Below are 15,979 nucleotides of genomic sequence, written 5' to 3'. Positions count from 1 at the left end.
TGTGGGAGTCAGTGTAAGGAATCTTTAACAAAGGGATGTTGTTTCTACAACTGATCTGGCATCTGACCCCAGTGGGGGGTAAAGGACTGAGAGACATCAGACTATGAATCCTTAATGTAAAACAAAGTCCCTTCGAACTAATCCTGGAATGCAAACTGATTATTTAAAAAGTTAAGCTAGGGGGAAGGGTAACCAGAGAGCCAGCAATCCATATTTTAAATAAATCAATAAGGGGATGCGGTTGTTAGAACGTCATCTGTATGAGATGCCTCAAGATGAAGCTACGTGTAAGTTTTCTTGGGATTTACTCTGCTGCTGTCTTCCATACTTACCGTGAGAATGGTCCATGTCTCACAGCTGGTGCTTTCATGTTGTGGTTTATAACAGAGATAATCGCCTGCCCTCATGCTGAGAATAACCTGTAGTAAGAGACAAAGATATTGGCTTCAGAGATAGACCCAAATTTATACAATGCTATTTAATCTTCTTACGGGCTGCAGGTATTAAACTGGATTGCCTATTCCTCCAGTAATATGTCCTTCACACCTGACCCTCTTTTGTATTAGGGCTGCGCTAGCAAAGGCATCGTGAAAGTGGGATTATTTCCATCTGCCTCTCTCTGCAACAGCATCTCCCAACTGGCTGTTAAGTATCAAAGAAGCCTCCTGCGCCACGCTTGACTGCTGGTACTCCTCTTCCTCCTGGACAGCATCTTTGGAAGGTAAGCTGAGGAGGTGGGTTTGGTTGCTTCAGATCTCCCATGACTGAGACAGTACAACCAGTGAGAAAGGAGCTGATCTGTAAGAAATAAAGCCAGTTTTTAAACAGGGGTGTATACATGTGTCTTCTGTGTACTTCTTTTTTACTCTCTTATATTTATTAGGAAAGGTAATTTTCTAATAATGTGCAGTTTGTTATACATATTGTATCATGCAATTCTGCCATATGCATGTTCATAACTCTTTTTACATATGAAAAGCAAAGCTTATACCATCTATTTATCTAGGTACTCCTATGACCCTCTATTACTGTTGCCTTAGTGATCCTCCCAACTATTTAAAAGAAGATAATAATGCCTGTCTTGCAAGAAATTTAGGCTGATTACTTCGCTGGGTATTATGCAAGAGGGTGTGTGCTAACTTGCATGAAGAGCTTATCTGAGAATGGCTTACAAAACTGATTTGCATCCAGCTCAAGCATAAAATGTAACACTTGCACTCTGGGAAGAAAATTAAAAATCCATGAAGAGTGATATTCTAAGGTAAAACATTCAACCAGTGCTGAAAGGTAAATTCTGTCCAGCCTCAAATCAGTGTCTCCGTCCTGTTACAGGTACAGGCTCTGTCACTCTGGCATTTACAATTTCTCTCCCTTTCAAAATGCTGTTCAAATAATTGTGCAAGGTACGCTAATTACCTCCTAATAAAAGGTGTGATTACAGTTCCACTTTGCCAGTTCTGATTTCTACAGAAAGGCTTGAAAAGATGTAGTCATAGAAACAAATGGATATTCGGCACCCTCAGTTTTACTAGACCCAAGTCTTCCTCCTGCTCTTCTCAAAGGGAAAGAAAAAAGCTCACCCCTGGTTTGTGTTCTGTGGAAGTGCAGGGCTGGAGAGCCACAGAGCAGCATCGCTGGGAACTATCGAGCAGTTTTCATCCTCCTGTTGAGTTTATTTAGGTGCATAACTGGTGTTTGGAGGGAGGTTTTGACAGCATGATCTCGTCTTCAGAGTGTCTTCGTTTCTAGCAATTTAAAGTAGGTTCCTTGACAGAAGCCATGTCCTCTCCTCCTGCAGAACACAGAATTGTTAATGGGTAACAACTGGATTCACGTAAAGACACAAACCTTAACAGCTCCTGGAAATGGGCATTAGTTGGAATCAGAATTCAGCTCAGATTGGACTGTCTTGGCCAAGTCCTCTCTATATTAAGCCAAACCTATGATTATGAATCAGCATAGCCTACAGTCATAAATTTTAAAAAAGACTGGAGCCTGACTTTACTTGCTTATGTCCCTTTCTTTTTATTGAAAAGTAGAAAAACTGTCAGTGAGGTAATGTTACCACACAGTGAGAAGCTGCAGTACTGTATTTTTCACACTAGGTTTTCTTTTGCAGGGTTGTACACTTTGTGTCACGCAGTTTCACATCTGATGCTTAAGATCAGCTGGAAACCCCAATGGTGGATATAAGAGCAAACTGCTGATCAAGAGAAGTCATCAGTGGCTTCTGGACACGGCTCCGATTTTTGAACCTTTAGGAAATGCATTTACCACGGAGAAGGCGGCTACAACGGAACCGAATCTTTTTCTTGCTTGCTATAGTGTTGGTCCTCTCTCTCTACCAGTTCCAGTTCAGCCCCTCTGCCTTTCCAGCGCGCCACACAGCACCCCACCCCACGGACCCTGAGAAGGTGGTTTCCAGAAACAAGACTGCTGTCACAGGCAATGCCACAGCAGCACCCAAAATAAGGCACTGTATATATGTGGATCCTGAGCCAACTGTGCCCATCACAACATCCATGGATATGACACCGCGGCAAGAAAATGTCAGTGAAAGCTACCCAGGTGAAAAGCCACCATACGAGTCCAAAGCAGAATATCCCCAGGACCTTTTCAGTGTGGAAGAACGGAGGCAAGGGTGGGTTGTACTTCACATCTTTGGCATGATATACGTGTTTGTGGCCTTGGCCATAGTGTGTGACGAGTATTTTGTCCCTGCTCTGGGAGTGATCACAGAGAAGTTACAGATCTCTGACGATGTGGCTGGAGCCACCTTCATGGCAGCAGGTGGATCAGCACCCGAACTCTTCACCTCCCTCATAGGTGTCTTCATCTCACACAGCAATGTGGGCATCGGTACCATTGTGGGCTCGGCCGTGTTTAATATCCTCTTTGTCATTGGCACCTGTGCCCTCTTCTCGAGGGAGATACTCCACCTGACATGGTGGCCCTTGTTTAGAGACATCTCATTCTACATTGTAGACTTACTGATGCTCATCCTGTTTTTCCTAGACAGTGTCATTGATTGGTGGGAAAGCCTCCTTTTACTGACTGCCTATGCCACATACGTGTTCACTATGAAACACAACGTGTACCTAGAGCAATGGGTGAAGCAGGAGCTGAACAAGAAGCTAAACGCTGTGCAGGCAGCATCATCAGAGCATATACGGAAGGTTGGTGTCCTTATTGTTCAGAGGGCAAGTTGGAAATAATTTGTTCTAAAGTAAACCAGAAAGAAAATCTGCATCTCCGTCACAAAGTGCATATTCAAACAAACCTCAGGATACAGGTACTGGTGAATAATTATGGTTATAAAATTAAGGGAATGCAATGTAGATAGTAGAGATTTTAAGAAACTGGAGAACACTAAAAGGGAGTTCTACCCTTGCAATATTGGTTGCAACCGCTTAACTACTTTCAAAGATGTGTGGGATTTTGCTCACTCTGTTGTTGTAAAGGGGTTTCAAGGAAACCACTTACAGGAACACATTGTTATTCTGGGAACATGACTGGACAATTCTGTGTTAGAGACGAAAAGAGACTCTGACAAGAGGCACTGAAGTTGGGTGTGTTGCTGGGACACTGGTGGAATCGGTCATTACCCAATCTGCAGCGCAGCAGGGGATCTGGCAGCCTTTAGCGACCATTGCCACCTCTCCCAGTCAGCAGTTGGCACTAAGATTGAAACACCCAGGTCCCATTTCCACACACTGACTGCAGCTGCAGGTGCTCAGAGAAACAGTTCTGTGTGTCACTGCTGCTCAGGCAGGGAGGGTTAGGGCTGCAACTACACGTTCCAGATTTGAGACCAGGTTCCTTCACTCCTTGTCTTTTGAAGGAAGAGCTGGCTGCTTACACAGAGTGTCTGAAGTTGTCCCTAAAGCCTGTTACTCTTTCAGACTGGCAGATCTGGCCAGGACATGCTTTCCAGAACACTTGGGATTTTGTCTTCTTGGGTGTACCTGCCCACTTTTTCCTCCTCTGTCCCTCCCACCTCTTCTAATGCCTCTTTGTCCTCTTGACCTGTGCTACTGCCAACTGTCAAGCAGAAACCATGGCATTTCAAGTTGTCCTCTGGCTTTTGACATGCTTTTGTCACTGACACTCACGCATGCTTTGCCTCTTCTGGTCTTGCCACTCCCTTCACATAATTTAAGATAAGAAAGAAAGAGGGGTGAGGATAGCTGAAGTAGTGCTGAACTGAGAAAGTCTTTTTCTTTCCTATTCCCAGTCTGTCTTTCCATCAGGGCTTGAGGCTGGGAATTACATTCCAGAGGGATACATGTGCAAGATACTGCAGCTGTACACATTCATCACTGTGAACATCACAAATTATCACAGATTGAATCCAACCCTTCAGAATGAAGGAAAAAACCCAGCACTTTAAGCTTATGGAGAACTCTCACTAGCACATAGTAGCATGACTGAGAGTTGCCAAACCTAACCCAGGGAAAAATAACTTACCTATATGGAAAGTAGCGCTGATCACTGAAAGAAAATATCCCTTTGCACCTTCCCTTTCTCTCTGCTGGAAAATGAGTAAGGATGCAGATGTTTGGGGATGTAGTCAGGGTTACCTATATCTACAGGAATCAGATGGTAGAAAACATTTGAGTCCATCTCCAGGTACCTTCATCCTCATGGAGGAGCTGTAAGTAGAATCCTGCTTCTCTTGGAGGCCACATGGTTTTAAGGAGAGCACATGGCTTTAGCTCTTCAGTAGCATCCTTGCACAGTCACCTGCATTAACTGTCCCACTGTCTCACAGCCGGTAGCCTGAAGAGCTCTCACTATATCCTGAAAAAGCAGGTGAAATAGTAGTGGTGTTCAATGGTTTTTGTTCTTGCTTGCATGCAGAAAAGCAGTGGGACAGTTGCAGATGACGGAACAAAGAAGCCAGCAGATGGGAGGAAGCTGCAGGTAGGTCTAAGCAACTTTACAGGGACCTGTATTTATCTAAGGACGGGTTGGCCTGCTGTCTCGAGAGCATGTCTCTTGCTACAAACAGCTCATATGAATGGAACTGCACATGAATTGAATGCAGGGGCTGTTTAAAACCCATGCTGAAGCTGCTCCAAGGGTTGGGGAGCTCAGCCTCTGCATAAATGCATCCTTGGGGCAGAGAGGAACCCACAGTTGAGGTGTTAGGAGGAGGAAACTGCTACTGACTGCTGTGTTCTACCTTTCCATAGCCCTCATCAGCCTTACAGCGAGGCAGCAGCTCAGCCTCCCTCCACAACTCGCAGATGCGCAGCACCATCTTCCAGCTCATGATCCACACCCTGGACCCTCTGGCCGAAGGTGAGCGAATGAGCCATGGCTGGGGGACGGGGGTTTGCAGCACAACAGTTTAACTGGGAATTCACCTTTTGGATGTAGGGGTGTTGGGGCTCAGGAGCTCATCAGAGGAGGCCACAAAGGTGATCTGAGGCTGGAACAGCTCTGCTGGGAGGACAGGCTGAGAGAGTTCAGGTGTTCAGCTGGAGAAGAGAAGCTCCAGGGAGACGTTATTGCAGCCTTTCCGTACTTAAAAGGGGCCGACAAGGAAGATGGGGACACTTTTTAGCAGGGCTTGTTGCAATAAAACAAGGGGTGATGGTTTTAAACTAAAGGAGGGGAGATTCAGGCTGGACATGGAGAAGAAATTGTTGCCCCTGAGGGTGGTGAGAGCCTGACCCAGGTTGCTCAGAGAGGTGGTGGATGCCCCATCCCTGGAGACATCCCAGGCCAGGCTGGATGGGGCCTTGGTGATGGGGTCAGTGCTGTTCCTCAGCTTCTGCTGTTCCTCTGGCAGCAGGAGCAGCAAACATGAGTTACGGGCTTCCTCCATCTCTTAGTGTGTCACATCTTCCTTCCTCTTATTAGCTCAGACTTCACCCCAACCTTGGAAGAGCAGTATTCAGTACTGACTGCATTTCTGAGAAAGAGCTGCTCAACCTATCAGTCTGATTTATAATGGGAAAATGAACACGGGGAGAGCTCATACACCTCCCGAGCTATGTATGCAGCCCCTCACAAGACATAACCTGAAGGAGCAGAAAAAGAAGTTAAAACTCCTGAAGAATTACCTCTTCGACAGTCGTTAAAATCCTGGCTGAGAACTGAAACACACAGCAGGTTCTAATTATGATGGTTAAGCCAGCCTGTACTTAATTTAGACTTACATCAAGCACCTCTGAAAGCTCACCTGCAACACCACATTGTCCTCCCTGCCATGGTGAACTGTGCCCATGGCACTCTGCAGGCAATGGGCCAACTCCCCATGACCAAGGGCTGATCAGCTCAGGACTAAGACACCTTCTTCGAAACTGCCCAGGGTGCAGAGAAGCCACATCTCCAGACACACTCAGGGTCTTTGTACACAAACTTTTAATGTGCTGCTTTGTATCAACTTTCATACAAACAGAGCATGGAGGTTAATTTTTCCAAGAAATGATGAAGCATGTTAAAAAAGGATGGGGTTTAGATTTTCTTTCCTAGCTCAGCACACATCCTGCCCCTCCGCTGCCCTACTTGTTCTAAAGAGATTATTTCTTGTCCATTCAAAGAGAGATTGAAGCTAAGCAGATCAACACCTCTTGTGTCTATCACAGAGGTTACAAAGAGGACTCTCCAGATCAAAATCCCAGCTGCACAAAGTGATCGAGGGAACAAAGGAGGCTTGGTAAGGACAGCAAGACAGATAAATGTCTGCTTTGGTAGATTTTAGTGAAGGCACCCATCGTAATACTAACAGCAGCCCAGCAAGAGCCAGACTCATCAGGGTTTGCCCCCAAAAGGTGGCATCAGCATCCCAAGGATGAAACCAAAAACTTATGAGAGGACATGCTATTGCCTTTACCATCAGACCTGAGGGACTGCTGCCACACCAGCGCCTTGTCACCCTTCCTGTCACATCTCTAAATGTCTCTGTGCAGCATCTGTCCACCTCAGGGCCGCACACGCTTCTGGGATGGGCTGGTGTCCTCAGCTTGGTGACACTCTGGGACCTCAGCAGGAGCTGTGGGGGCCTGGGGTTGCCAACCCAGGCCAAGGAGAGTGTTCCAGCACTGCCACGGCCAGCTCGGCCCAGAATACACTGCTGGGGGCTTTCAATGCAGCTGTGAGCCACTGGCTTTGCTGAAGAGGCACTTATTACTGTGACTTGTGAATACTGAATGAATGGAACTGGGGGAAACAGTTTGGATCTTCTCTGAAAGACAACTGCTCTCATTTCAGCTGGGCAGAAGGTGAGTTACTGTCTCAGTATGCGGCAGCCACTAGATGGAAGTGTCACCATGTGTACTTAAGCAAGTCTAATATTCACAACAGGGATGATACGAGGATTGGCTACAGTCTCTCCAAAAGGTTGTTGTTTCTTACATCCTTTACTACAATAACATCTAGTTAAGAGCAAAACCTCTGCCCCACTCCACACAGTCAGAACAGAGACAGATCCTTAGAAAAGATAATGATAAAGAAAGTTTCTGATATTTCAACAGCACAGCACTCAAAATCAAGGAGACTGTCCTGGGTGCTGTGCATCTTGTAGGAGACACTCCTTACCCTGAGAAATTCATCGCTAGAGAAAAAGGGAGTCTGGAGAAAAGGAATCATTTATGTATAGACTGAAAAAACAAAGTGCCTTGAGTGGCCAAAAAAATGAAGTGACTTCCACAGGATGACTCTGACAAAGGGTTTGAACATGAAAAGCAAATCAGGACTGCAAGCTCAGCCTTTGTGCTAGTAGTGCTGGAGCCCTTTGGTACCCTCAGGCCAGCTGGTGCCTGGTTCCCACTCATCACCAGCAAAGTCCTTTTGCAGTATGTGCAGCACTCTCTGTCCTGGACACACTTCTGTAATTAGGTTACAACATAAAAGATGATCCCAAAGCAATTTATCTTTCCTCAAGGGTCCTTGTTCCTTCTTGCCAATGCCTGTAGCATCATCACTTAGAAGCTGTGGTAAAGAACACTCTGCAAAAGAAGAAAGTTGGCAATGATTTCTCAGCAGTTTCTAACTTAACCTGCTGAAATTAGGATCTCTGTATGGTTTTCTTCCTTATGCTGCAGTTACCTTTTAGTTGGACAGCACAGAAGCCTTTTCAGGGCAGCAAGAGACCAAAAATGTGGAAAAAGTGCCAGTGCTGGGACCTCCAAAACCGAGTTCCAGAGGCAGAGGTCTTGGAAAGAAAGTAGAAGTCTGAAATACAAACTTTGTTTCGCTGTTCCTAATGCAACATCCCTTGTATGAAAAAAATGAGCTGTCTACCCTCCGGATGTCTCAGTTAACAAGCTAATCAGTCTGGAAATTAGAATAGAGCAGCAGGCAGCGTTGCAGGCTGGAGCTGAGCCGGGAGACTGAAGGCAGCTACAGTTTCTCCTGATTTCATTAGCATTCAATCACTTGTCTTAAGAGAATCGTGATACTAAGGAGTAAAAGGACTCGCGATTTTTTTTTCCCCCTCTACTTTTAGACAGCAGAATCTCCAAATCCTCCAGGTTCTATCCAAATTTAAAGAAAAAAAAATCCCTTCCTGCTGTTCATGTTGTAAGCTAGTCCTGTTAGATTAAATATTAGAGCCAAAGAATTAATTAAACATAAGAACCAAACTCCAGGTAAGCGCTCAGCTGCCACCTTAAGTCCAGCCTGGATGTTGGTGATCCACGGGACGGGAATCTTTCCAAAGAGCATCTCAGGGCCCCTGGACAGAAGCACGTCCTGTGTGAGGGGCTCTCAGAGGGAGAATTCCCAGTGCAGTGGCTGCTCCAGGGAGATCAGTCCTGGGAAGAGGACCACACACCCCAGGGCAAGCATGCTGCCCTGCTCAGCTAATCCCAGCACTAGCAAGGACTGAGCTGACACATATCCCTCCTCCCCATGCTGACCTGCAGATCTGGCCAGCTTAGAGCCAGCTCTTCCTCCCCTCTCTGTCCATCCTGCTTGAAATCTGTGTCAGAGGACTTAACACCTTTTTTAAAGAGGCTGATCTCATGAGAACTGGATAGCAGGCTGGACCTAATCTGTTTAATCCTGACAGAGAGATGCTCGCAGGCTCTACTGGTCCTGGCACTCTCAGCCTGCAGCCTCGCTGAGGGTAGGAAGCCAGGAGCTTGAATTTGTTTAATCTCTTCCAGGCTAAGCCTGACCGCCCTGACCCTGCTGACAGGAGCTTTTCCAGCAGCTTCTGGGAAAAGCTGGACAGAAAGATGCATTGCCCAGTGCTTAGAGGAGACTGAGAGCAAGAGGTCACTTTTTCATTGCCCTGCACTGATGGGTGCGCTCTTGCTTGGCATCAGCAGAAGAGGAACAAAGCAAAGTGTTTCACATCCCCCTGGGAGGTTTCAGTGTTGACAAGGAGCACGGAAGAGTCAGGGTCTTTAGTCCCAGGCAGCTTCTCAAAGGAGAAAAGCTCATTGTTTCATCTCTGCCCAGCCATTCCAGTGTTCAGCAGGAATCCCGGTTGGTGAAAAATGTTTCTGTCAGAGGGTAACATGAATCTCACCAGAATAGGCCTTGTCCCCAGAGGTCTTAATGTCTGAGCTGGTCCCAGCTACTGGACTAGACCAGAGTTTACTGATTTTCACAAGGTTCATCTCCCCAGTGGCAGATCTGCCTGCATGGCTCGGGGCCTTGGACCTGCTATTTCAATATCGCAGTGATGAATAAGGTGTCAGGGCCCTGCCCTTGAGGCGAATGACAGCAGCACGTCTTGGTTGCACAGTCAACAGTACAGCAGATTAAATCAGTGTGATAAAACTTTCAGAGGAAATTAATTTCCAGCCCTGCACACAAGCCAACATAGCACGGCCAGTTTCTTGTGGCTGGTGTCCATGTGCAAACCCCGTGACCCTCGGGCTTGGTCAGCGGCAGCTCAACAGAGAATACAGATGAGAACAAAATGAGGTTTTTCTTTCAGCTAATAACTTGCTCATTTCAAGGAGAGGAGGAGTTAAGATATTTGAGCACAACACCTAACTATAGAGACACACACAGGTTCCCAGTTCACTGTAAAACAACAATAAAGCAGCTCACCTAAGCAGAGCACGGTTTGCAGGGGAAGAAATCCTCAGCAGTCCCAGAAATACAGTGCTGGGCACTGCACTGGTGAAGATGACCTCTTGAGCAGCCTGGGCCAAGTTGAACCTGGATACTGGGAATTTAGATCAACTCCTGCAAAGGAAACACTCATGTATACTTAGAGAAATCAATCCTTTTCCAGATAAATATAAAAGGTTTCTATTTTTCGTTACCATTAGGTTGCCAGGCTGCAAGCAGCACAGTAAAGCCTCTTCAGTAGCCATGTGGCAGAAGGAAGGTGTCATTTCTAGCTTGTGCATAAACTAGCCTGAAAAAAAAATCAAGTAATTTGGGAACAGAATTATATTGCATCGTAACTCTTCCTGTGTTCTTTCTGCATTTGCTTTCTATGAAGTACAGATATCCCCTGTATTACTGCACTGGAAATTATTTCTCTTCCCCTTAGATTCTCTTTTAAATATGAAAGTATTAGTTACATGTTGAATTACTGGCATAACTGGCATAGTACTAAGTATTTAAATATAACAGCTATAATCAACTAGCAACAGCCAAAACCTGGGGGTGCAGCCAGAAAGACAACTCACAAGTCAGCATCGACCACAATCCATGCACAAAGAATGGGGCGAGAGAGTCTGTGTGTCGGGGGGCAGGTAAAGGGGGCTTTGCAAAGCTAACAAATGCATCTTTCTCATCCACAGCAAAATTTAAAGACAAGGTTGATGTCCTGAGAAACATCACCAAGGCAGAGGCTTTGGCTGGACAAGGATCCAAACCAGAAGGTGAGCACACAGGAGTCTGTGCTGTTTGCTTTGCAATCCCTCACCTTCCCAGCACTCAGTGCCCAAGAGCTGGCAAAGAAACACTATAGTCCAACACAAATTTTCTGTTATTACTGGTCACAGATAGCTGCTAATCGATGTACAGGAACAGCGGGCAATAAAAGCCATCCCCACAGGAGCCTGGAAGCAGTTAGTGAGATTCCAGCCCAACATAAAGTGCTACAGGGATGGAATGGTGTAAATTGCCACCAGAGGGGTGGAAGAGGGGAAATGAGGCCATTACAGACAGTGGCTGGGTGCTGCTGTGCTCCTGAGCTTTGGTAGAACCTGCAAATGAAGTCTTCATTAAAACAAAGTACTTCTGATTTAGCTTGGAAATTTAGCACATTTACAGAAGAGCATGAAACATTCCTCCAGAGAGAAAACAGACATTTCTGAAAATCTTCCCTCTAGACTTGCTCCCTAGCACAGTTGTGTGGCTCTGTACCGAATCAGCACATCCAGTTCAGGATAAGATACCCTATAACCATAGAATCATTTTGGAGATCCTTAAGATTGAGTCCAACCATTAACCCACCCCTAGCACTACCCCTTGTCCCTGAGAACCTCATCTCCATGTCTGTTCAACCCCTCCAGGGATGGTGACTCCACCACTGCCCTGGGCAGCCTGTTCCAATGCCCAACAGCCCTTTGGGGAAGAAATTGTTCCCACGATCCAACCTCAACCTCCCCTGGTGCAACTTGAGGCCGTTTCCTCTGCTCCTGGCGCTTGTTCCTGAGGAGCAGAGCCCAACCCTCCCTGGCTCCAAGCTCCTTTCAGGCAGTTCAGAGATCAGAAGGTCTCCCCTCAGCTCCTGTTCTCCAGCTGAACCCCCCAGGCCCCTCAGCTGCTCCCATCACACTTGTCCAGGTGTGATTCCTGGGATTACACGATCCTACTGACCTGACTACACAGAGGGGATCCCTTCCCCTAAATGGCAGCAGTCCCAGAAGGGTCCTTGCTGTGATCAAGCACAGAGTCAGGCATTGCCCCTCACCTCTGCTCTGTGTTATCCACATTTTACACAGCTCTGTACAGAGGTTTCCATGTTCCTTTTGGGTGCGCAGGTTAACACAGGAGCAGCACAGCAGACATTGCAGTTATTTCCGTGTGTGTGTCAGCAGTTTTTTATTTGCATTTCAATACCTACCAAATGATTAGGGATTGAAGTCTGGCACCACATAGCCATGCTCTACTAGAAAAAAAAAGGAAGCAAAGCTTTATGTCCTTTCTGGCCTTTAAGGATGGCTTTAATAAGCTCTCTAGGCTGAAACCAAGAAATGTCCATCAGCTGTAGATCAGATGATTAGCATTTCCTTCTTGTTGTACATGTGCCTCTTGCAGCAGTTTCAGATAGGTCATATGAGCACCAAGGGATCATTCTGTGCCAGATTCTGCCCTACTTCTAGTCATCACAATCCACATTAAACAGGAGGATAAACAGAAAACTGAAGCAGTCAGGCTGGGTTTAACATGAAATGCCACATGTTTTTGTATGGAGGTCAAATCTCCCTGCTGATCAAGGGAAGGCGACCGGTGTGACTGAAACCGTGTTGCTTCTTATCCCTTCTAGCAGAAGAGGAAAAAAAGGCACCGGGCACCATTCAGCTAACTCCTGCCAGTGACTCTGAGCCCAGCAAAGACAAACAGAAGGCAGACACACCGCAGGATGGACAGGTATTGGAATAAATACCATTGGCAAGAAGCACTCAGTCCAGATCGGACTTCCCCTGCACTTTCCTTCTTCCCTCTGCAGAGCTTTTGGGGTAGAACCCAATTCATTTCCCATAACTGGCCACTATTAATAGACTGTGTGTAGTGATGAGATATATTAAAGTGTTAGGTGAAACATTTCAGATAACAAAGACAAATCAGCTCCAAAATACGACAGCGACTAACACTGTCCGTTTTTTTTTCTCCTCAAATTACTCTTTTGAGGTCAGAGGGGGACTCCAGTGTAAGGGAAGACAAAGCATCTTCCTGCCCTTTGCTCATCAGTAACATTTTCATTTTGCTTCCCGGATGCCTCCTTTCAATTGATGTAATTTGCTGTTCTAATGAGGAAGGGCTTTCAAGGACACACAATAAATGTTTGATTTGTGTCAGAACCCCGTCTAAAAGTTGGTTCTAGTTAACCGATACCAATTAATTACCGTAATACACAGGCACAGCGATAGGGTGGGCCTGGATTTTGTCCCACAACAGCAAGATGCAGGCTGCAGCTGCCCCCAGCCACGTTACAAACCTGGCAAAGCCATGGTGAATAAATCCTGTGCAGCTCCTTATGCGAAAACATTGAAAACTTATTGGCTTTTTTTTTTTTTTCTCCTGATCTACAGCACTCTTCAGACAGCGATACGTCCTCAGACAGCAGCTCCGAGAGCGAGGAAGACAGTGATGATGACAGCGCAGATGATGATGATGATGAAAATGATGAGCCGCTATCTCTTGCATGGCCAGAAACTAGGAAAAAACAAGCAATTTACCTTTTCCTCTTTCCCATTGTCTTCCCTCTCTGGAGCACTATGCCTGATGTTAGAAACCCAGTAAGAATCTGTTTTCTTCTGCTTCTGGATTCATTAACTGCACTGTAGATTTCTCCTTGCAGAGTCCCCAGTTCTATTTTTCCATGTTGAGAGTCTCTGCGTACTCCAAGTGCTGTTAGTGCTGCAGGGAGTGCGACAGGAGCCCCAGCTGCGGCACAGCGTAGTTCAGACACTTAATAAACCACAGAAGACTTCCATTACTGGTCATCTAATCAAACTAATACAATTAGAGACAACAAGGTCCACACTAAAGCAATTGATTGAAGTATCTTGGGTGAATAACTTCCTTCAGGGATTGTTAACTTTTCTGAAAATTCTCCATGTTTTTCCTTTTCAAACTTGATTTTAGGACTCAAAAAAATTCTTTGTCCTCACGTTTTTTGGATCCATCATCTGGATTGCTGCATTCTCTTACCTCATGGTGTGGTGGGCTCACCAGGTGAGGGTTTTATTTTCTCTCTGCAAATAAGACCATTTCAGAACAAGCAAATAGAGAGAACAGTGTCAGTATGGCATTTTATCTGATGAATTACAGCTGCACCCATCCATCAAAACAGGAGAAATTTTGTTTTGTTAGAACCCAAAAGGGAATTTTCAATTTCATTCTTTTTGATTTGACAAAGAGTCATTCTTTTTTGAGAGCTTCCAAGGGAGTTCGTGCATCAGTGAAAAGTGCTGTCAACATTTATCTTAATACTGCCTTTTCACTGATGAATGCTTCTGTGCAGAAAATAATTATCCCTTACCTAATTAAAATTCTAGGAAAATACCAGTTCTGGAAGCTGCTAAGTGATCTCAGCTCTTATTGCCTTAATATTCCCCTGGCATTCTGGGAAATAAGACTTCACATCTTGTAGAACCAGGGCCACTATTTGGATTTAGTGATCTATTGCACAATCACAGTAGAGTCCATCAAGCCATAAATCCAAGGACTGTCACTTCCCAAGGCTCTTGGATCACACGCAGCTGATGTGAAATTTGCAGAGGGAAAGGCAGAAGACACCAGAAGGGGTGAAATTGGGACAGAACGAGTCGTGCTGTAGCTGCCTCGACCTTGCTCAGTCTTGGGAACAGTGCAATCAGATGCCCTACACTATAGAGCAAATCTAAAATCAATGTTCATGACGAAATTCAACTTTTTATGCCATAAAACAAAAAAAAAATGCTACCATGTTTAAGAAGATTAAAATATTTTAACTCAAATATGGCATGAAGCCTAAAAGACTGAACAGAGCAATTCCATGTTCCAAACCAAAACTAACAACCATACCCAACTTTGTGGTTTTTAGGTTGGTGAAACAATTGGAATATCGGAGGAAATTATGGGGTTGACCATCCTGGCAGCAGGAACGTCAATTCCTGACCTCATCACCAGCGTCATCGTGGCGCGGAAAGGCTTGGGTGACATGGCTGTGTCCAGCTCTGTCGGCAGCAACATCTTTGATATCACTGTTGGGTGAGTGTCAGTTCAATGGTGAAAGATGCTTTTCTTCTGAAATACAAAGCTAACTGGTTTTATTCCAACCGGGTCTTAATTGATCTCATATTAGCTGTAAAAGGCAGCTGTGTTGGTTTTGTTTTGTTCTTTAAAACCTCAGCTAGTCAGGAAACAGATTTTTTTTTTTTTTTTTTAATAACTTAGCACAACAGAGTGAACATTAAGTTGCATAGTTCAGGTCACTGTTCTGCAGCTTCAAATAACGGTATGTAGCTCAAACCAGAAAGAGTGCCATCTGCACCTAATCCTGAATCAACAGAAAATCATTGCTTTTTCAAGAGAAAAATGCAGCAAAGCTTTGGCAAAACCCAGAGATGACAGAAAGGACACTTCCCCAGTCACTCAGATGTGCAGATCCTGCACAATCCAGGCTCAGTGTCTGAATCTCATCAATAAAGCACCAGCACTCAGTACTTCACAATAGCACGCTCAGATGCTTAATTCTTAAGTATTATTTGAAAATTGATTCTTAGATTGCATTATGATAGTGCAAGTATTATCCAAATGCAGTTTTTGACACTAACAACATCAATTTTCTATTCATGCTGCATTATACTGAATGCAATTCTGCTTTTTTTATTTTTCTCTGCAACAGTTTAGAAATTGCTTAGTTATGATGCAGAAAATGAACTGCCTTAAACGATTTATTTCAATTATTTTCCTTTTCTTGCAGTTTGCCAGTTCCTTGGTTCCTTTTTTCTCTCTTCAATGGACTCAGCCCAGTTGCAGTCAGCAGCAACGGGTTGTTTTGCGCAATCGTTCTCCTTTTCCTCATGCTCCTGTTTGTGATTATCTCAATCGCTGCATGTAAATGGAAAATGAACAAACTGCTGGGGCTCACCATGTTTGCTCTTTACTTCGTGTTTTTGATCATCAGCGTGATGTTAGAAGACAAGATCATATCCTGCCCCGTCTCTGTATGACATTTGGATGCTTCAAGATGCATGGGAACATATGCTAAAGTCAGAAGGATTTAAGGTAGCAATTGTTCTATTGGAAAAAAGCAATCAGAATTCTAACAAACTTACTGAGAATAAAATATCTTTAACGTACTAAAAAAAAATAAATAATTCTCCAGTGGTATAGCATCCTC

The 15,979-nt window shown here is 45.0% G+C and overlaps 1 protein-coding gene across 1 annotated transcript; it reads left to right on the top strand.

Moving 5' to 3' along the window:
- Positions 1-2,188: 2,188 nt before the first annotated feature.
- On the top strand, positions 2,189-15,957 carry SLC24A1 (solute carrier family 24 member 1). Its single transcript, XM_065847671.2, has 9 exons — positions 2,189-3,176; positions 4,861-4,923; positions 5,196-5,304; positions 10,722-10,802; positions 12,416-12,519; positions 13,182-13,388; positions 13,738-13,827; positions 14,678-14,844; positions 15,560-15,957. Exons 1-9 carry the CDS (start codon positions 2,265-2,267, stop codon positions 15,807-15,809), a joined length of 1,983 nt encoding a protein of 660 aa, XP_065703743.1. The 5' UTR covers positions 2,189-2,264; the 3' UTR covers positions 15,810-15,957.
- The last annotated feature ends 22 nt before the right edge of the window (positions 15,958-15,979 follow it).

The sequence above is a fragment of the Patagioenas fasciata genome, chromosome 12 (assembly GCF_037038585.1).
Source record: "Patagioenas fasciata isolate bPatFas1 chromosome 12, bPatFas1.hap1, whole genome shotgun sequence".
Classification (NCBI taxonomy): Eukaryota; Metazoa; Chordata; class Aves; order Columbiformes; family Columbidae; genus Patagioenas; species Patagioenas fasciata.
The sequence above is the reverse complement of the archived record's forward strand: the minus strand, read 5'-3'. Positions and strand labels throughout refer to the sequence as shown.